This window comes from Parasteatoda tepidariorum, chromosome 7 (assembly GCF_043381705.1).
Source record: "Parasteatoda tepidariorum isolate YZ-2023 chromosome 7, CAS_Ptep_4.0, whole genome shotgun sequence".
Taxonomy (NCBI): domain Eukaryota; kingdom Metazoa; phylum Arthropoda; class Arachnida; order Araneae; family Theridiidae; genus Parasteatoda; species Parasteatoda tepidariorum.
This window is the reverse complement of record NC_092210.1, coordinates 67772368-67795882: the sequence shown is the minus strand read 5'-3', so window position 1 is coordinate 67795882 and position 23515 is coordinate 67772368. Positions and strand designations below refer to the sequence as shown.

General features: G+C 27.1%; 1 protein-coding gene and 1 long non-coding RNA gene across 26 annotated transcripts in view; one reads left to right on the top strand and one right to left on the bottom strand.

Moving 5' to 3' along the window:
* Window positions 1-14012, top strand: part of LOC107456745 (uncharacterized) — a 142719-nt gene extending 128707 nt beyond the window's left edge. For 21 of the 24 annotated variants that reach the window (XM_043048038.2, XM_043048042.2, XM_071183555.1 and 18 more), the window contains 13 exons: window positions 170-220; window positions 1278-1301; window positions 2664-2687; window positions 2842-2895; window positions 4745-4825; window positions 4901-4969; window positions 7202-7255; window positions 8361-8504; window positions 8944-9018; window positions 9676-9732; window positions 10835-10895; window positions 11502-11537; window positions 13794-14012. In XM_043048038.2, coding sequence (XP_042903972.1) covers window positions 170-220; window positions 1278-1301; window positions 2664-2687; window positions 2842-2895; window positions 4745-4825; window positions 4901-4969; window positions 7202-7255; window positions 8361-8504; window positions 8944-9018; window positions 9676-9732; window positions 10835-10895; window position 11502 — 695 coding nt within the window. In that variant the 3' untranslated portion in view covers window positions 11503-11537; window positions 13794-14012. Of the gene's footprint in view, window positions 1-169; window positions 221-1277; window positions 1302-2663; window positions 2688-2841; window positions 2896-4744; window positions 4826-4900; window positions 4970-7201; window positions 7256-7815; window positions 7881-8360; window positions 8505-8943; window positions 9019-9675; window positions 9733-10834; window positions 10900-11501; window positions 11538-13793 lie in introns of those variants that run through there. The other 3 variants (XM_043048039.2, XM_043048040.2, XM_043048057.2) reach the window with 3 other exon arrangements.
* A 4901-nt stretch (window positions 14013-18913) lies between these two features.
* Window positions 18914-23515, bottom strand: part of LOC107456740 (uncharacterized) — a 13282-nt gene continuing 8680 nt past the window's right edge. For both annotated transcript variants that reach the window (XR_001585743.3, XR_011637316.1), the window contains 4 exons: window positions 22612-22632; window positions 19963-19983; window positions 19781-19810; window positions 18914-18988 (listed from right to left, as the gene is read on the bottom strand). This is a non-coding gene — a long non-coding RNA (uncharacterized lncRNA). The remainder of the gene's footprint in view (window positions 18989-19780; window positions 19811-19962; window positions 19984-22611; window positions 22633-23515) is intronic.

Below are 23515 nucleotides of genomic sequence, written 5' to 3'. Positions count from 1 at the left end.
TGAAGCAAATGAATATGAACAATGATCTAGTTTAGAAATTGTGTTAGTTTGATTCCGGATATTTAATATTAGTACTCGAACATCATTGAGCTTACTTACATTTTCCGTTTTTTTAATTTCTTTTAATTAACTTAATTGCGAGTCTACATTCAATTATTTTGCCTTCCAGACTTAAGTGGATATTCCTTACCAAATGGTGTATCTAACTTCCCATCCTCAAGTAAGTAGTATACATTCATTCAATCAAATTATACCAATGGTTTTTTAAATATGAATTATAATGTAACTCTGTGTTAATAAAAATAGATGTAAGAAGAAGGTTTATTTTTTTTCAGTTGAATTCCAAAAGTATTACTGCAAATGTTTTTGATACATCAAAATATTGTGCTTTATAATACTATTTAAATTAACTATTATTGTCTTAAAATATTGCTTCCTTTCTAATAACGTCCATGATAAAAACAATTGGACCATAAGGAAATGTAATTAATATTTTTATCAATTGAATTTATCAATAAGAACTGTTTATTAGTTATTTTTAGAGTTATATGCTCATATCTTGAGCTTAAAAATCGACGTCGTATTGCAATTTCAAATTATAAATTAGAATTCAAATTAGAAGTTTATTTCTAAATTAGAAGTTTATAAAAACTGAATTGAAAAGTACCTTTGTTATTAGAAGCACCAATTTTTAAATCCAAGAGTTACGGCTTTTATCGCGACAGGAATTTAATAAATCAGTGTAAAGCAAATTCCTTAAATTAAAAGTTTTCCATTTTTTTATAGAAAGACAAATAAAATAAAATATTAAAAGAATTCGTTTTATCTATTTTTCATCTCAGAAAAATAGTCAAAACATGAATGAATTTATTAAAATTTTTGAACTTATTTAATAACTATGTAACTGACTATGAAAATCTATGAACTATGTAATTATTATCTAAGACCTGTGAGTTATAAAAGACATTCTAATAACTATGAATTATGTAAAAACTGTCTGATAATCATGAACTACATAAAAATAGTTAACATTTGAACTTTCTAATAGCTATTAACTCTATTGTTTTCAAATATATAAAATATATAACTATGAGTTATGAGTTATCATCTACCGATATTATAAAACTATGAATTATCATCTACCGATACGATAAATGTGAAATAATACAAAAAACTATAAGTTGGAATAAATTAACCACTACATATTTCATAGTTATTTCTTTTTTATTAACAATAAATGATCTTACAATTTATTTAAATTTATTTGTTTATTTTAGGTCAACAGATCTTGAACGATACACGTAAGCACATATTTTTGATGCGCAAATACTTTAATATTCAAAATTAATAATATTATATACTTGTGAAATACATACATATTATTTGTTTGTAAATAATAAGATGCTAATATGAATAATTTTTTGTAATTATGATTAGAAAAAAATGAGGCATGCCTTAAAATCAAGAATTAAATATGTTCTCTTATTAAGCGAACTTCTAGATATTGAGTTTATTAATATATCGTAGAAAACTAAATATATCTATTAGTTGATTTACTAAAGGGGTTATCAGTTTAATTTCGAAATACCAATTTTTCGGCCAAGTGTGGCACTTTCTCTGTTGGACTTAGTTTATCACATTGTGCTGGGAATTGCATCATACAAAATGTTTTTAATATTTTTCAAGTTAATATCAAAAGAATATAATTTTAAAATACTGTCCCATGCAGGTATAATAAATAGTTAATATTAAAATTAATTAAACTTAACAAAATAAATGGTAATTCCTAAGCTGTAAAATAACTTAAGGTCATCATTAGATTCTCGAATGGTTCAAACTGCTTTTATTTTTTCCGATATTGGCCCTACATAGTATTGTCCAATTCATCCGATATTTTACAGCAGCTTTACAACCAATATCTGACCTACATAAAATTGTCAGATTCACCCGATATTTTATATTCATTATTCAACGAATATAAGTGCTATAGTGGCCTTATATAGCCCATTCTAGGACCGAAATTAAAAAAATCAGGACAACCCAATATTGGTTCCCTTAACTCCTTGGGGACGGGTGATTCAGAAAAGCATTCGTACAAAATCAGAATCAAGTTGTAATTAAATAAAAAAAGGTTACTTAAATGTAGTCGTTGCTAATTTGACAGACTTACTTTGCTTTTACTTTAATTATTGTTAGTTTAATCATATATATAAGCAATGTTAATTCAAAGTATAACTAAATAGTTTTATTTTGAACAAGTAATGGTGAATTAAATAAATCAAACAATTGTAACTCCGGCTGCAAATAAACTGCTAAAGAATTACTTTGATTACCAGTTTTATCTTTTTACCCTGGTTGATGCGGTTTTATGCTGGCACGTATTTGTGCCAGTCGGCGCGAAAGGGTTAAGACTTATTTTTATAGGACCCATATTTAACCAATTTTGAGCCCAACATTGGTAAAATTGTTGCTTGGGTTGTGTCAAAATAGAGATCAAATGTATTTACTTCCAAACTAGACCAGCTTTTCATTGTTTTTTTGTATCACACAAGGTTGCTTTATTTCTTAATATTACACATTTGAAAAATTTTGTTTAATATTAATTATAAAGAACATTTCATAAATGTTAAGTACTGCTATACAGCTGTTTTTTTCTCTTACAGCTTCTCAACTTTTCTATGTGCTTGGTAAGAAAATATTGATTTGTGAATCTTAGTTAAAATAACAATCTTATCAAAATATATTTATTATTAGAAAATACTTTTAAATAAATGTGTTTCAGACAAGATCAATACGCGTGTTATAATTTCACACGTCACATAAAAAATTTCTCCCATTTAGGAAGCGACACCCCTGGAGCTGGAGGATCATTCTCATACCAAATGTATCCAGAAGGTAATACTCATTTAACAATATACTCTGTAGCACCACATCATGCCAATTAGTTTGCTAAGTAAGCAATCCTTTTCCTAAAAAATTAAATTCAAAACAAGCCTATTTATCCAAAATATTTTCGATTCCATCTCAATCTCATTCAATAATTAATTTAAGTAATATTATTTATTATTTTTTATTCTTATTTTTTTATTCTTATTTTTTATTCTTATTTTTTATTCTAATTCACATTAACAATTTGTAGAGATACACATACAGTTGTAAAGTTGTAACAACTAATAAAAAATCAGTTCATGCTTGAGATGTTCATTATAATAGTTCTATACTAAATAAAGAAATAAAAATACTGATCATTATATGTGCCTTAAAATAATTTTTTACCATTTTGCTAAAAGTTAAAACAACTTAAACTTAAGAGCTCATAGCTCAAAAATATTTTCACTTAATCTTTTGCCACAACAGATAAAAAAAATATATTTTTCATCCGTTATAACTTTTAAAAAAATTTTATTTTGCTGGATTATCCACTCGTTACATAAATTCACTTAATCAAATTCTGTTGTATTTCAAATAATTAATATGCATCCTGTTACATCTTAATGCTTCTCAAGCTCCTGTCATGGGAGCAAGTACTGTTTTTTCTTCTTGCTTTGTTTCATCGTGGTTGCTTATCTTAAACTCTTTTTTTAATTCAATTTATTGTTAAATATACTATGTGATTACCTAATAATAACTTTGTATGATAAAAAAAAATTTATACGCTTTCAAAACATAATAACTTTAACTATCACATCTGAAAATATTTAAAAACAAGTCATTTTCTATATCCGGCAAAAGCTAATGCAAAAAATTTTATTAGAAGTAGTTGATAAAGAATTCCTATTTCAATGTTTTCCTAACGGCAGTTTTGACGAAAAGTATAGTGTAAGTATAGTCATAAATATGGTTATCCCCACTCACCAGTTACCTCCTCTTGACATTGAGGTCGTATACAAAGGAATTCTAAATAGGGGATCTTCTTGCAGATCTTTTAGAAACGTGTTAAGAAATGATTGAATATTTTTCATTGTTTTTAAGACATGAGCAATAATTAAATATTTTCTCCGAGTTCTGAAGCGTGCTTAGTCCGAACAAGGTATTTACCAAAATAAAAGATAATATGCTATTTAATAGGGAATTTAATATTTTTATTTTATATAATAATTTATTTTGTTTTATATAATCGCCTATAATTATAATAATTTTAGAAAAAAAAATAAACAATCTGGATGCGAGTTTTGTAAGAAACAACAATTTTCGGTAAACTAAAAAGGAAATAAACCTATTTGAAGAATGTGCATACATGCATATTATAAAATTAGAATTGAATTTTTTTTTAAAAATTAATTGATGAAATCAAATGAGAAAATTCATTTAATTGTTAAAAATTTTCAAATTTTGTCCTCTTATGATTTTTTTATTATTTTTCCTTATTCTTTTAAATTACTTTTAACATAAAAACGCTCGAAAAATCTAATGTTTGAAAAACGTAAGCTGTTTTTAAATGCTCATATAAAGAGTCAAAGGAGCTCAGAGGAAAACGTACTTTAATGTTTGTCCTGCAGTTCTAGGCCAAATCTTCCATTTTGGACACATGCAGGAAAAATAAAACTATTTGCTAAAATTGACCAAAATGTTTGGTTTTACTTAATATGTATAAAGATAAACTCGGTAATTAGTATTTTTTTAAGAAATTGTTTGCTTGATATAACTTTAGCTTATGAGTAATTATTAAGATGTCATCGTATCAAATTATGCCATTTTAAAAAATAAATTATCAGTCAGTTATCTTAAACCTATTTTTGTTCAGGTGGTTCTCCCGGAAATGGAGGTGGAGGTGGAGGCTCTCCCGGAGGACAAACAACATACAATATTGATTTAAGCAATTTGAGTAAGTTTCAGTTTTGTAATAGGAATTGTTAATAAATATTATTTTTCCAAATTCTTAATTATCAATGTTTCTTAGGTCCAGAACAATTGAAAAATCTGGACCCTCAGTCACTGCAGAAACTAAAGGATTACGTAAAAACTTTAAGTAAGTACATTACATTTCATTTTGATTGGATTCCTAATATGTAAAACTCGACGTTTGAAATGAATTCCAGAATTTTGAGTAAATAAGATAATTTTTAGATCTATCTAAATAAGTTATGAAAAAGATTAAACAACTAAAGTTTACTTCCTTACAGGTTCTAACAATGTATACTGCTCCTAAAAAAGACCACAAATACTCAATATTTTTAGCTAGAAATTAATTCATGCTTTTATTTAAAAAAATAAAGAATAACAATAAAAAAAATAAACCAGAGAAAATATTATATGCAGGAAGTTTAACTTAATTCAAAACAAATGGAACTTATTTAGAAAGAGCAAAACAACAAAAGCATTTTTAACTTGCTTTCTAATTTCACATTCCGAATCTATACTTTAATATTAAATACTATTGTTTGATTTTCTGCGCAAAAAAAGAAATAAGCTTACATATAATTATCACTAATAATTTTTCTTCCAATGATACATGTCCAGCTATTTATGAAACATCTAAGGAATTTCATGAGGAATATTTCTTATTTAAATTATATATGCAGTTATGGAATGAATTACTATATATCTAATCTATAAGTATTTACTAAAAATAAACTATAAGTATCAAATTAAAAATAAGATATAAAGAATTAACCAGCGCCGACCAACACCTTCCGGAAAAATGAAGGTTTCAGCACAGATTAATTATATAGTTTACATTATATATGCAGTTATGGAATAAATTACTATAACCTAAAATAGGGGAAAAAGTTAAACTTAAGTTAATTGACTTTTTTATTTTTACCTCAAGTTTAATATCAAGTATGAAAACTATTCTAGATTTCTTGATAATCTACAAAAGTATATTATTGTTTTAGGACAACATTATTTTTATAAATTAATTTATTTATCTATTTGCACATTCTAACTCACTTTTCATAACATTTACAAATTATAACAAATCAATTCTATTTGATTTATGTATTTCACTAAACAACGATTTTCAAATAATATTTACATCGTAATAATTAGTCTTACAGTAAGATAAATTTTTATTCTACAGTCATTCAAATTTTTTTTTAATTTCTGGTCATTGAATTACGTTACTGAATTAATTTTAACATTCGTCAAAAAATCCGATTTTACATTCCAACAAACTATTATTAAAAATAACATCATATACTTTATATCCACCAATAAATTGGAGCTATTTATCATTCTTAATCATTGTTGCGAAATATTATTATTGTTATTATCATCGTCACATGTGAAGAGAAATATTCTCATTAATGATGCAATAATGAGTAATGAAGCATAAATTACTGGTTTTTTAGCAATGTAGAATTCTACTTGACTGAATTTAATGATTATGAATAAATTGAATTGTGTTATAAAAAAAGTGTTAGTAATTTGAAAATTTATGATATATATAAATAATTATTTATTTCCTTTCATATATCAGATTGTTTAACTCTTGATTTAAAAGATACTTTCGCAATGTTTTTTTATAAAATGTATAATTTCAGTGTTATACATAATTGCATCCTGTATACTCTAGAATCAAGTAATAATTGTCATTCAATTGAAAAATGTTTTTTTTTAATCAAATCAAGGTTTGTGAAATTATCAGAAATCAATATCTTTTTTCGCATCAATGAGTCCCTCATATTCAATTTTGACTTTCGTGCAAGAAACTCAACGTTCAACGAGAAAGTTCAACGATAATAAATAAAATATTTATAAGCTAGTAAATGGGAAAATGCTTTTTTCAATACTGTTTCAAGGTATTTCAATTGGTACAATAGTTGCATTTAAATTTTCAGAAATCTGACTATCTTAGGTAATATAATTTGAACATCTGATGTTCAGTTTAGAGGAAGATAACTTTTAGAATTAGAATTTTTAATGAATGATATGGCCTCAAATGAAATTCTCAATGAATGAAATGAAAATCGTTATTTTCTTCTTTTGTTGAATGATATGGCCTTAAAGAAACAAAATTTGAAAAGAATATAACGATTTAATAAAATTTCTAAAAATCTAAGGAATTTTATGTTTATATTTAAAATTTGAACATTCATGCGTAGTTTAAATTCATCTCTTTCAATAAACAAATGTAAATTTTTCTCCAACTTTTCAACGAAAATTTTTTCTATAAATAATATATAGATGCTTGATAAAATAAATATAAATCTAATTAATTTTATGCTTGCATATTTATTTTATACTTTTTTTTTCTTAGGTCCATCTCAGTTGCAGAATTTAGATTTGTCGAATATCCCTGGTCTTAATCTAGGTAAATCAAAGATAATTTATTTTTTATACATTATTACGAGCACCAATATTGATTCTGGTAAAAAGATCAATTTTCAGGATTTTAAAATATAATTCCGGGTATTGCAACTAATATGCAAAAAATTAGCGACATTTGTCACCAAAATTGTATTAAAATTCTTCCTTCTAATTTCTCATATTTTAACATTACAAATTACTTAGTAAAATTCTGTTTATGGAATGTTTATACCCTGTTGAAAATATCTCTGCGAGCAGTTTAGTTTCAAGAGTTTAAAACTTAAAAAAAAGAAAAATTTATTAATAGCTTTAAAATATTGTAGATTTTCGTTTCAAGCTTTATTTTTTTGGGAATTTAGAAATAATAATTACATACTAAAATTTTTTTTCCATAATTTCTTTATAAAATACTCAATGGAGTAATAGTGATACTAAATTTATAATGTTGGGTTGTATAATAGAAAATATAATTCTGCAAGTCGTTCTCAGTCTCTTTCATCATTTAAACACAAATTGTAGAACGATTTAAAACAATATTTTAAGAAATATTATCTCCACTTTTAGGAGGTGGCAATTTGCAAGTAGGAGGAAACGCAGTAATAGTGATAAAGTAATAGTAATACTAAATTTATAATGTAGGGTTGTATAATAGAAAATATAATTCTGCAAGTCGTTCTCAGTCTCTTTCATCATTTAAACACAAATTGTAGAACGATTTAAAACAATATTTTAAGAAATATTATCTCCACTTTTAGGAGGTGGCAATTTGCAAGTAGGAGGAAACGTAGTAATAGTGATACTAAATTTATAATGTAGGGTTGTATAATAGAAAATACAATTCTGCAAGTCGTTCTCAGTCTCTTTCATCATTTAAACACAAATTGTAGAACGATTTAAAACAATATTTTAAGAAATATTATCTCCACTTTTAGAAGGTGGCAATTTGCAAGTAGGAGGAAACGTAGTAATAGTGATACTAAATTTATAATGTAGGGTTGTATAATAGAAAATATAATTCTGCAAGTCGTTCTCAGTCTCTTTCATCATTTAAACACAAATTGTAGAACGATTTAAAACAATATGTTAAGAAATATTATCTCCACTTTTAGGAGGTGGCAATTTGCAAGTAGGAGGAAATGGTGGAAATGGAGGTGGAAACGGTGGAAATGGAGGTGGAAACGGTGGAAATGGAGGTGGAAACGGTGGATATGGAGGTGGAAACGGTGGAAATGGCGGAACAACAACAATTTTAGGTAATAAGATATCTCAATTTTGTTCAAAACATGGCAAAATTTTTCATTCGATATTTTTTTAAAGCTATTAAACTAAAAGATATAACATCATCGAAATAGTGATTGATAATTGCAAAATTAATTTGGATTAATTTTGCAAAATTAAAATTAATTCGATTTTAAAATAAGTGGTAAAGATTGTGATGTAACGAAAATTTTAAAAAGGTAATAAAAAACTAAAGATTAAAAAAATCAATACTTATTTCAATGGAACTCTACACTGAAAATTAATTTCAAAACTAATTAAGTTCGAGTTAAAAAGACATCCATATTATAAAGATTTATATTTTTATATAAATAATTTTAAAATGTTGGAGCTGATGAAAAAATATTATTATTCATTACTAAAAATCATTATTATTAAAAATATTATTTTTGATAAATGTATTTCCTATTTTAGGAGGCGGAGGAGGAGGTGGAGGAGGAGGAAATGGAGGTGGTCCAACTACAATTGATTTGGGCACTCTCAATTTAAGTAAGAACTTTATTATTAAATAAGTGCTTGAAAATGCTTTAGAAAACATTGTAAATAATTTTCAAGGGTGCATATTTTCTGATAAATTTCAAATAAGAATTGAAAAAATATTTTGTTTGAAAAGGAAAAAAAAAAAGATAAGTAATGCAATTGTAATGGATATTCCATTAAAATTACATATGTGATTACTTCGCTGCAATTGCATAATCAAGCATTTTTTAAAATAATTGAAATGATTTGTAAAGGTTTTGATAACTAATCAAGTTTCAAATCACTTCTTTCAAAAAAATGAGGTACATATTTTTGTAGTTCCAATGAGTATTCCTAATCTGAGATTTAATCTAAAAGCCGAACAAACAATATTATTGAATAATCCCAAAAAAAATCCAGCACAAAATACATAGGTGATAGAAAAAATTCTTTGGGTTCATAATTGAAATTTAAACTTTAGAAAAACTTTTCCTTCATTTATGCGTAAACGTTATTGTGTTATTAGTATTTTTAATTTAAAGGAAAATAGCCTACAATTATTTTGAAAATATGCGAAGGTGATAACCAATTTCACAAAAGCTTATCATTTATTAAATGAATTATGTTAATACAAATTTCATTTTTTAATATATTATAAAAAATTCTTTTTTTTTTTCACATTTTCAGATGACTTGACTGAATCCCAACTTCAGCAATTCCCTCCACAAATCAGACAAAAATTACGTAAGTTGAATTTAAAATTTTACAAATTGTTTTTTATTTCTAAATTTCTATATAAATAAATTTACTCTGAGAGATTCTTGTCCGTGATAAAAAGTAATTTTTGATTCACGTCGCTAAAATATAATATAATTTCAATTATACTTAAGTATATTTTATGGTAATGTGGTACCTTGCTTTAGTTTATTTACGTTAGTCTGCGTCGTCAAATAAAAAACTACGGTTTTTATTTTATACGGTTTAAAAAACTACGTAAGTTGAATTCAAAATGTTACAAATTGTTTTTCATTTCTAAATTTCTATATAAATAAATTTAGTCTGAGAGATTCTTGTCCGTGATAAAAAGTAATTTTTCATTCACGTCGCTAAAATACAATATACTTTCAGTTATACTAAAGTATATTTTATGGTAATGTGGTATCTTGCTTTTGTTTATTTACGTTAGTCTGCGTCGTCAAATAAAAAACTACGGTTTTCCATTAAACCAAAGTTTTTCATGTAATTGATTAAGTCAGTTTGCTGTTAAGCTTAATTCCAAAATAATAGAAATAAATCATGCAAATCAAAAATTATTATCATGTTAAATAGATGTGCAAGTTAATAGGAATAATGACCATTAAATAACTCTATTTATTTTAAAGCATTGTAATATATAAATATCTTTTTTTCGTTTAAATTGAATAATAGGTTTAATCAATAATTTTCGTTATCTGAGTCTATTATCTTTAGTGATTTTCTATATTAAGTTTTTTTTCTTATTTTTTAAATACTTTTTTTAAAAAAATATGATTATTTCAAGAAACTATTTTAACGAAATCCTTACTGTCAATATGCATATTTAAACAACTTCTTAAAACAATAGAGTGTTATCAGCAATTAACTTTATCTTAGTTCTTTATCTGTAGTAATTAGTTTTAGTTAGCTCGAATGATTAAATTTCTAACTAATGCAGCATTCTTACATTTTCATTTAATTTCTTTAAAATATAATTATTTTAAGAAAGTTTTATAAAGAAAATGTTCATTGTTAAAAAAAATTATGCAGTAATATGTTCTTCTAAGAATTTTAAGACTTTAAAGGCTAAAAATGTTTTATTTCATTTTAGAAAACTTAGACTCTCAAACAATACAGCAACTGCAAAATGGAGGGCTTTCTTTCAGTTTTTAGTAAGTATAATATCTAATGAAAACAATATAACAACATAAAAATTTATCTTTATATAATATAGCTTATGAATGCCTTTTATTTTAAATACTTTTAAGCAATTAATGTGATAAGAAGATTTCAAAATTAATGAGCAATTTCCAGTACAAAATTGAACCCAACGTTCCAAATGTTTATTTTTTTTAATATAAATATTACTTTTTCCGATTTTATGATTTTATTTCGGCATCTTTCAAGTTTTCATCAAAATAATTCTATTATGAGTAAAAATTTCGTTTTTATTGAAAGACTTAAAAATCTGTAACTTGATGCAACTTTACTTAGAAAGTTATGAGGTCTATGACCTGTCAAAAGTAGGTTATAAAATGCATATAACATGTCTTACGAAATCTATCGCCTGTTTTTAAAATAAATTAAAAATACAAATTTTCCTTTTAGTTTTAAAAATATGTTAGATTTAATTAGCATTTGAATGTATTTATAATGAATTGTATTTATTTGTATACGATAACATTCTTATACTATTACGCAATCATTTCAATAACAATTTAATTCTACTGTCTAACTTAATTGATGCGTAAATTAATAAACTGAATTTTTCATTTTAGATAAACATGAAATAGAAGCCGTACATTTTTCTTGAGGTATATTTTTTTTAATTTCAGCTTATAATATAACAATAAAATGCATAACTTTACTATAAAACCTGTTTAAGAAAAGTCTTTAAGCTATACTTAATACATTCTCTAATGAATGCAATAAAAAATCTAAAATAGCTACATAAGTGACTCAAAGCTCTTCATAAATCATTCCTAATTGTTTATTTTTTATTTTTCTTCCATTGTCAAGTGTTATTGAGAAATCTATACGATATTCAATAATTATCTATTATTAAATCAATTGGAGTGAATACTTTATGTTAAGAAATTTTCAAGCTTTGCTATTTATAAAAAGCAAAATTAAAATTAAAAAAAATATATTAAAATTTAAAGCGGTAGTAGACAAATTCAACTTTTGAAAATGTATAATTTCACCATTTCTGATTAATCATAGCTTTTCATGATGGATTAAAGATGAAAGTTCCTGGAATAAAATAGAAATAAAACAAAATAATAAAAAAAAACTAGCGTTCAACTAAATAGTTTGTCCAATGTTTTGGTCGATGATGTATATACACACTGCTTAATTTCTAAGTGAAATATAATTTTCCACTTGGAGAGCCATCTTTGTTACTCAAACAATGTAATTTAAGCATATTTTGCAATAATTAAAACAATACAACATTTTATAAAATTTCCACGCTTCGCCTGTAATTATTTAAAATGTATATTGTTATCAATACGACACACTAAGAAATTTCTGATAAAATTGCGGTAGAAAGTAAAGCTGCCAATCACTCAAGATAACAAGATCTTTAACCATAAATTTCAATTTATAATTAAGATTTACAGAACAAAACAGAATCTAATATGGCGTCTCTTTTACAATATTTTTTTTCTGTAAAATCACTGTAATTTAATAAATATAACTGTTTAGATATGGTATTGAAACTTGCAATAAAAGTAGATTTTACAGTAAAATGTATTTTATGGATGCCGCACTCAGGGTGCAAGTACTTTTTATAGTAATTTTATTCGGAATGTTTAATAATGATCGGATGCATACATTTAGTATTGTCGCCAATTTCTTCTAAAATTAGGCGAGGTGGATTAAATATTGGCTACTACTTGCTTTAGATATGGTATTGAAACTTGCAATAAAAGTAGATTTTACTGTAAAATGTATTTTACGGATGCTGCACTCAGGGTGCAAGTACTTTTTATAGTAATTTTATTCGGCATGTTTTATAATGATCGGTCGCATACATTTAGTATTGTCGCCAATTTCTTCTAAAATTAGGCCAAGTGGATTTAATATTGGCTATAAGCCAAACATGCAACGTGTGCACTGTAATAATTTTCTGAAATATCTTCTATGCTGTGAAATTACGGTAAGATAACCAGCAGTCGTCTTTCTATCCGATTAATCATAAAGTTTACGGTTAATACAAAGGATAATATTCGGTTTTGTAACCATTTACGACGTGCATAGTTTCTGAACCATAAAAAGGAAACTGAAAAAGAAGAAGAAGAGTGCAGAATAGAATGAATGATAGAAGAGTGCAGAACTTCTGGAATCTCTTCTTGTATTAAAGGTATGAAAGAAACATTGTGGTATCAACAAAGGGATTCGAACACCTATTCAACTGGCCAGAAGACTGACCAATTAGCCCTCTCAGCTTTAGTATGTACCGAGATGCACGAAATAAATAGCTTCTTAGGGTGGGCCTAGTTGGCGTAAATAGAATTCTGGTTGTTAAACTGTATTAGGTATAAACAATCAGTAAAAACGTTCTTTTCTTACATTTAACATTTTGAAAACCATGTTTTTATGGTTATTGGATTATTTTGGCTGAGAATGGTAAAATGACAGTTAAATAAATTGCTATATAATCATTTCTGCCGAGAAATTTCTAATAGTTTAAATCTAAAAAGATTTAAACCATTCATAGATAAAATTCATCTCTTTGGTGTTTTAGGGATAGTTGTATCAAACAGTGGTTGCTGAACTCTTCATCCAAGAAAGTAAAACCCTAATAAAAAGTTGATAAGCAATTGTCCATAAAAAAATAATAAGAAATTGTCTTAGTATTGCAAGAGGAATATGGAGTAAAACTCAAACCACTATTTATTAAGTTAATCAATGAAAATAATCTGAAATGATACATAATCTAATATTATACTTTATTTTTTATATATTACAATATAGTAATTTATACACGAAATTTTATCAAATGCGCACTCAAGATTTTATTGGTTACTGGTTATTTTGCATATTCTGAATCTGTTTTTCTTTTTCAGGAAATACAGCTGTTACTTAAAAGAAGAAAAAAGTTTGTGTTTTGTGAAAAAAAAATACAAACAATTACAAAAAAGAACAGTAAATTCCATTGATGAAAATTACAAGCATAATGTATATTTGATTTCAAAATGAACTTTTTAAACATCATATTTCCTCGATTTGTGTGCTTGATTCAAGTAATTATGTAACTAGGAGAAGGAATAAAAATTAAATCTGAACTGTGTTTCGATTTTTAATTTAAACGATTTTTATGCCATACACAAATTTTTTATATTCCCTTATTGCTATAAAATTAAGATATCATTCAGATACAGAATTTGTTTTCTATATCGAACAAAAATGGTTCATCATTTAACTTAAGGATTATGCAGTGACAAACATGCGAGACGTCATTTTGATTTGGATAATTTCTTACCGAAGACACTAAAAAGAGCACCTAATCTAAGACCAGATAAGGCATAGAAAGCCAATCTAATGGTACCTAACATTAACGTGAAAATAATTGGGTAACAGAAGAAAACCCTAACAAATATTTTAATATATTAAGGAACCTACGACGGAAAAGGTTTATATGTTAAGTTGAAAGTAGCCTAAATAAAAGAATATTTGTATAGACTTTGATTCTCGATTCCTTAATAATGCGTTGCTCATTTACTATAAAACATCTTTATATGAATTATGCCGTACCAAAAAATCTTATATTATAGCGCTATATATGTTCTCTACTTACTGAGCTTTCTAAAAAATTAGTGTTATTTTATATATATATTTTTATATATATATTTTATATATATATATGATTCGACATGATTTTCAGCAATATATTTATAAATAATTCGAGTTCTACATATAATAATATTAAATCTGTTTTAAATGAATGATGTGGTGTAGTAAATTACAAAAAAGTGTCGACATGTATATCTAGAAATTTGCGTTTATATAAGCTTCATTCTTACTACGGAAGTTTCCCAAGTGATATTTCTGGATTTTGAAAAAAGTGATCTTGTTTTGGGGAGCAATGATTCCAGTGGAACAACCCATTCGTGGTCAATAGTTTTTTGAGATGATCGCTAATGAAAAAGGGCAAATTCTATGAAGGGACCATTGTCTCATAGGATTCCTCTTTCATCTTTGTTCTCCCGTACGCTGAAAGAACCGGGAGTGGCTTTGCAAATTTTTGAATAATTTACTTTTTCCGTCACTTCAGAAACATTAGCATAAGAGAGGTTAAAGAAGAGGTTTTTTCCCTGCTATTCTACATACATCAAAGCTTAACCCAGTCCCGCCCCCGTTAGGGGGCATCCGGAGAATACTGTAGGCTCTAAGTACGCGTACGTGACCTCTCAGAAAAGAAAAAGAGGATTCAAAAAGGTAGGCTTGGTGGCGATCCATGGCAACACCAGAAGGCCTCAAAGAATTTAGTGAAATCTTAGAATTAACAATAGTAGTTACTCAGAAAATAGAATTTAGGAGTTTGAGTGTTCAAACATAATAAGCGAGTCATCAATTAAAAAAATAAATAAGAAAACATTGAAAAAAGGTAACAAACATATTGTGATGATGAAAAGTAGCAGAATTTGTCCAAAGCCCATGAAAACAAATACAATTTCAAAAAGAAGAGTTACGGCGAGGCAGCCGTAAAGAAAAATCAATAAGCAAGAGGAGACTCAAAACATGAATAGTTAGAAAATTTGACAAAATTTTGAACAATAAATCAATCAAAAATTTGAAAATCATTTCTGAAGAACACAAATACAGTATTTGCGAAGGTTACAAGATAAAAATAAATAAATAAGTAAAAAATAAATAAATGTATATGAAAAATTAATAATAATAATAATAATGATATTAGCATACAGAAAATTGTTAACAGTGAGATACAATTAATGCATTACATGAAATGTAGAGCTCGTTAATTGTAAAGCACACATTTTTTGACGCCATCTAGTCAATACCTCCTAGAGAGGAATCAAGCCCCACAACGGGTTACTATAGGCGATGATGACGTAGTAGAGTTAGGCCCAGAGGAAAACCAGTCAGGGTAGCTATTTTTTCGAAAAAATCCGAATCTGATCAAACGAGCCATTGGCGATATTCTGAAGTATTCAAGTTCCCTTGTTAGGAAAAGGCGTTCCATTATTTTAATAATTCCCCGTTTGACTTTCTTCTCCTTCCAAAATAATTTATGTCGGGTGTAATTTAAATGTTTGTCGAAGGTCTTGAAATTTACTGCAATTTATTAAAATATGTTCCAGATTTTCAAAAGTATTGCAGGAGTCACAGAGTACTTCCTTGCCAAAAAATCTAGCCCCTTGATTTGTGAGAAATTGATTAAGAAAAAAATTTGCTATTATTTGGTTAGTATTAACTTTTGGAATTCCACTTACATATGTGATCATACTCTTTAGAAGGTATAACACGATAGCTGTTCGCATTTCTTCCTGATAAGTAAATGAGCTGTTATTTTATACTGTGTTTCTTCTTTTTTGGTTCATGAAGGTAAATTTTGGACTTGAGGGAAAAGATAGAAGAATAAGGATGCTTTTATCGAAACATTTGCAATTCATATAAACACTTAAATTGACAAGACCTAACTTCCCCTCTCGTCTTCTGGGTCAATATGAAGACACGAGCGGGGTATATGGGATACTTTCCCTCGGCGCTCAACTATAATGAATTCTAGTAGCTGTTACGGCTCGCGTTCCAGGCGTGCTGGTTCAAGAGAGGTGGCTCGCACCCCTGTGACATACGAAGACGGGTGCAGTTCTGAGGATGTTGCCCATCAGTCTTCAGACCGTAATGTGATCATCGACAACTTTTGTATTTATTAAAAGAGATTTAGCTAAACATTTTGAAGAACCCACGATGAAAGATCCAATATTTCAAGAAAAGCCCTTAATCTTTCAGTTTAGCAGTTTAGATGTATAGATATATCGATAGAAAGTCACCCTTCTGACAACGACTTAGACAATGGCGTAGTTCAGGAAGATCCAATCTTTGAAGAGGAAGAACCTCCAAGGAAAAAATAAGTTAAGGATCAATCCAGCAAACAATCAGTGTCAGAAGAAATAATAAGAAGGGCAGTGAATGCACATGATACTGTAACAAGAAATAAATTACGGGCTGCGCACATTATTGTAGAAAAGTCCCACACTATTAAGTAATTGAAACTTGAAAAAAATATTTAAAAAAGCTGGGATATGTTACAGAAAATAAAAATATTAAAAAATCATATATGAGGTCACAATTTCTTTTCCATCGTACGCCATTAAAAATCGCTGTGCATAATTGATATTTGAAAATGTGTGTTCTGAATAAAGCGCTCCAGTACAAATTTTAAGGTAAATTTAAAAATTGAACAAGGAATTACCAGTCTCAATTTCACGCATTTATTAACGCAAAAGAATTTTTTTCTTGAGATATCTCTTGAGCCTATAACACGAGAATTTCAGGAAAAATTTGAAATAATGATTGAACAGAATAAGTACACCCTCTCCTGCATCCTTAATACAGATCAAAGTGGTTTTCAGAATAAGATTTTGTCACACAAAAAAACAACACTAGATATAAAAGTTTCTAAAAATTTTGCAACATGCAATATCGGTTAGTAGTAAATCCAAGCGTCGTGCTCTTATACTTTACAAATGGCCTTTAGAGCAGATGACAATTTTGCAGGTGTTTTACAAAGGATTATTTGGACTCTGATTTAAGACAAATTTATAAGAAATGTCATACCTAAACATCTAAATATCATTTATTAAGTCAGGGAAAATTACGAAAGCTATAAGTGGAAAGTACTTGCAAAAATTAAAATAGCTCATCGGCGAAAATAGAACAAAACTTGTGCTGGGTAAGTGGGTGGATCAAACAGGTGAAACTTCATGGATTTCCGAAATGAGATTGTATGTACAACTTGTTTATCTTCCCTAAACATCATTCTAATACCCAAAAATTCAATCTCCTTCTAAGTTCTTACATGTATTAAAAATATAGCTTATCAGCGTAAGATGGTATCCATAACTTTTGCACTCTCACACTTGACTTCAGATCAGTGCTGGATATTTTTCAGATAATGGCATAGTTAACTTTTCACTCGCAATGATTGATTTTACTGACCACCCACTGGTCTCGTGACTGAGTAAAAAAGTGAAATAATGAAAAAAATGATCAATAGACATCCAAAAAAAGGACGAATTATTACCTAACGCTTTAATAGCAATCAACACTACGCGACAAAATATTTACTAAAAGTGTCCCATTTTAATTGCTTCATGAATATGAACCACGCCTTTTACTTGAACTGTACATTGCAAGTTTCATCTATGAGATGTCACGTGCAGATGAACTTGACATTCTTGCTTGAGCCAGGCCAGAAATAATGTGTACGAAACACATTCAGATAATAAGCGCTGATAAGATCTTCATCGTCGATAGCATTTATTTAATGCAGGAGATCTCGTCTTGTACTATTGGCCTAAACAAAGAGATCATGAGCTTTCTCCCATTTATAGAAAGACTTTGACAAAATCTGCCGTAGAAACTTTTATGTTCACTTTTCTATGTGATTTAATGTGATTCAATGAGATGATGATTTATATATCTGAGTTTATCATGGAGCGTTCACAAAACTATTCACAAAAGTAAGGTTCACAAAACTATGATTACATCGCATTGCAGAAATATGCTAAATAAGTACAGGACATGTGTCAGCAGAATACATAGAACGCTTAGCTTGTAAATCATTGTCATTGTTTGTTATTTAGTGTTTTTTTTATAGATAATATCTTCTCGTCTCTGAATTAGGTTTTTCTCTGAATTAAATTTCTTCTAAACTAGATTCCTTGTTATCCAACCTTACCATATATATGTGAGGAAAGAAATAGAGAAAATTTGTTTTCTTGCACATGTATTTTCCTGGGTGCAAATTTCAACTATCATTAGAAATATAGTTTACTTTTTAAATACTTATTTACAGAATTTTTACATAAAAAAAGTATTTGCTTACAGATAAAACATTTTAAAGAAACAATGCATCAACGTATGATTGAAAAGCAGCTAACTTAGAAAGAAAAGTACCCACAAATTTGATGCCAAGTAAGGCGAATAAAGACATACATAATACAACACTATTGAAATAATTTATTCAAATACATTGTATAGTTAGAATACACATTCTTGTAGAATCCATGAAATCCTGAAAAAATAAGACATTTAAAATAAAATTTCTGTATTATATGTTTCTTGCATAAACATAATGTTGTAATAATGGAGTTCTGCGTTATTGATAAAATTATAATTATTGTGTTATTTTTCAACCAAAAATTAGATATCATTGTGAAACTACATAAAGAACTCATCACAATTATTTTGCAAAAATTTTTTTATCAAATATAATACTGCAATTAACTAAGTATTCATTAATAAACTAATACATTCTTTTCATAAATATTTAAAATCAAAAACTCACATTAATAATCATTAAATTAATAAAAAAAAAATAGTTAAAATTTGTGAACTAAGTATTGCACTTAAAATGTTTCATTACTAGTGTTTATTTTTGTATAAAATTCCTTTCACATTTTCGTAATTTTAGAAATTTTGAAGTTCAATTTTAAACACTACGAATCGTATGGATTTCCTTAAACTACAGTATTTATGATTATTGTAAGCATTATTAATTGCAAGCATCGAATTGTAATGGTCATTTTTTGCAAGCTTGTATATTTTTGGTGTTTATTATATATATTTTTGAATTATAGATATTATGCATTATCATTAATTCTGATCCTAATATTTGTTGAATAGATTTTGTATAAGTGTAATCCTTATACAAGTACGCCCCTTTACTCAGTATATAATGTGTATGACCCTCATTTTTTGTTGATTAAATAATTACTTAACCTTATGTAATAATACAATGTAACGCAGGATGTAATTTTATATAAATTATTATTTCTTAAAAAAAATATTTATTACTTTATCTTACTTTAAGTGCTCATGCTTGATGTCATTGAGTCTATAGATAAAACAATGAAATTATATTTCTAAACTGAAATATTATCAAATTTCATGTTTAAGCATGATTCGCATTTTGCAGATATATAGAAAGAAAATAATTTTAAAACGCTGTTATTTTATTATATTATATAAATTAGAAAAAATACCTACCAGAACACTTGTCACTGTCAGCTAAAAGTTGGGAATATATAATTAAAACAAACTATGTTTTAATAGTTAGAAAGTATTGAGCATAAAGCAAAGTTATGTTTCTTTTTTCAGTTCCGATACAATATTTACTTATATTTTGAAGCCAATTTATACCACAATCCAAACAATCATTGAAAAAGCAATTAAGTTTTAAAGCATTGGAAATTTTTCCAATATCTCTAGAAAGAATTAAAAACGACTGTAAAAAAATCTTCCCATTTATCTTCTTCTCATTTATTTTTTTACATGTTTATGGAATGAAACCTTCAAGAAAGACGTATAACGTATGAAAGACGTTTTTTTTTTTAAAAAAAAAAAAAGACTATGTGTGACGACCTCCTCTGCAAACAATTTGGGATGGAGCGGAATTTTTTTCAGAAACATTGCTTTAAAGAAAACCTTTAGAAGGGACCATCAAATCCTTTCCCAGCGACTGGGCAAACATTAGCATCAAATTCGGAAAAGGCCATATAAGGAAACACAAAAATATATCAAAACAAAAAATATTAGCAAAACAAATAAGTAGATTCAAAAATATTCCAAATAATTCTGATTGGCTTTTACTTAGAGAGCTCTTTTTGACGATCTCTGAATTAGATCGACTACTTCCTGTTGCAGTCAGAGAGCACTAAAGGCGAAGCTCTAAAATGATTTATTTTTAGAGTTGAAAGTTCAATTAGAAAAAGAAGTTACTTTAAAACTAAGCTTTTCAATTAATCAAACCTTTTCTAATTCTTTGAAGCTAACTTATTTTTATGATATAAAATTAAATACCAACCTAAACAAAAACATAATTGCTTATTTATTAAAAATAGTTCAATCTTTTAAAATTGGTAAATTTGTTTTGACACATAATTGTAAAGGTACAGTAAAGGTAATTTTCATTGACTCTAAATTTTATTCATCGATCAGGTTTTCATGAAGCTAGCATAAGTGGCATTTCTGCATCAATAAAATGACAATGAGTAAAATTAAAATTGTATGCAAAAATCATGTACTTTCCATAACATTTAAGTCAATGAAATCAATTCCTAAGAATGACCAACCTCTATTAGCAACCATTTTTTTGTGAAGCATAGAGTGGTTGCTCCAGAGGGGTTTCACTATACTAAAAATTCATGAATATGCGAGTTTATACAGATTTTTTAAGCATATATGAGGCTGTTAGCTGAAGTTCCAATTACATAAAAAAAAATTATTTTAAAAAATGGCTTTAGAAAAATTATTTAGAAATTTTTTAAAAGAAAAAAAAGGAATAGTGCTAAATAACCATTTTTAGAAACTTTCTATTGACTATCTAATTAGTTATAGCAAATGAGAAAAAAATATTCCTTGTTATTATAAAGAGAATGGATTAAAGAATAAAAAATCAAATTTTAAAGTTCTATTAATACGCAATAATTTTTCATGAAATTTGAAAATGTCTTTCTTATTGTTACATCCTCACTGCAAATGAAGTCTAAAATTTCCAGACTCAGATTTTGTGCACTTTATATTTCAGGTTGATAGCAGTTGGAGATAGCAGCGAAATTCGACAAAAAATTTTCAGTCTGACGCAATACGTCAAATGCTTTTCTCGCAAAATGTAATTCTGCTACTCGTGAATAATTACAATAGAATAAACGGAATAAAAGTAAAAATATTTTGTCGGGTATTTTTATCGACATTACTTATAGCAATAATATTATAATATACATTCGTTCTAATTGTGTACATGAGTAAATCAACTGTTCGTCATTTGTTAAATGTAAACTTATAGAATGAATGATTTAGGAAATAATTTTCAATCAATCCGGTTCAATCCGGATTTTCCAGCAACACTGGGACTCAAATACTTTTTTTTCAGAATGATGGTGAATAATGGGAATAGCAGCAGAATAGTGGATCAATATGAGGAAATTCACTAACCATTTGTCAAATATATCGAACTATTTGTCCATAACCAATAAACTAAGAAGTTTTTACAAAAAAATACTTTAAGCTTCTAAACTGTTGGCATCCATAAGATAAGCAAAATATGTTTCCTGTTCATAATAAATTTATTGCTTGCCTGAGAAATAAGTTCTCAGAAACAGCTGTGTAAGTAAAATTAATTGATTGATTTTTTTCCCCTGGAGCATCGTTGATAATATATAAAATACAATCTATATTTTAGTTTTTAAAATCTCTCGAAAAATTCACGACAGTTATATGAAATACAAAATTTTTAATCGTTTGTTTGGGGTAAGTTTATCATAGTTTATTTTTAAAAAAGCACGTAACACGTTAAGAATAAAAACGAACAACTTGTGTGGCTGCATTCATACATTGAAAATTGGGAAGGTTTATTCAGATTATGTTGGAAAAGGGAAGTAAATTTGAAATTTTTGTTTCGTTGTCAAAAAGCAAACTTTAAAACAAGGAAAGTCACCTTTTCTTGCAAAAAAAAATTAACAATAGATGTCGCATAAATCAATGCTTTTAATTGTATTTATTAATTAGCCTAATAAATACATCAATCAATATATTAATCAATACAAAACTTTATAAATTGTATGGAATTATTAATTCTATTAGAAATATTGGAAATTTTTAAATAATTTTTAACAATTAATAATGTATCAAACTTACCGCAGAGTAAACCCATTACAGCTTCAAAACGAAATATTCGTTTATTGATATTATGCATATATTGTATACAAATAATTGCATATTAATCACATAGTTAATTAAAAAAACACAACATATAACTAATTTGATTAAAAAATACATTCACTTTAAAAATATCAAGAATCATTATCAAGAATTCAAAAAATCATCCATTGCTGCGCATTGTTGGAATCTTGAGCAGAAATTCAATTTGGAAAATATCAAAATTATCTTTATTTTAGTAACATCAGCTTATATTGATATCATGTAATTTTTTTTTATTCATTCTTGTTAATAGCATTAGTCCCTCATCACCTATCAATAGTGTATGAAAATTCTCTTTTCCCGTTTTTGTCCTCTTGGCCACTGAGGTTTTTCTTGATCAAGTTTTTCAAGTTTTGTTTCTCAAACTTATTTTTTCATTTTTCGTGGGAAGCCTTACGTTTTGTATTTCAAATCACTTTTGTTTCTTTTCATTTACGTCTGACAAGTCTTGAAAATAGACACCTGTTTTTACGCGCTTGAAACTTGCCGACTGCTACTATTTCCAATTTGTATATTTTTGAAGCAAATGAGGTTTTTAATAAAGTAATATCTAGCCACTTCAGTTTCCTGGGGCTATTTATTAAATACTATAAAGTTGTTGTTATGTAGAATATATTTACTACGAAGATTACACACTAAGAAACAAAGTCATTTATATTTAATTCCTAAGAAGTGTACCCAGTAATGCCTCACACAACAAACCTTCCGAAACACTTACGTAAAACCCATTTCATTAAAAAAACATCAATATTAATTTCAAATTGAACTATTTTTGCTTTTCTGAATTTATAAATAGGGTACAAACATTTTGACGTTGGAAATTACTATATATATATATATA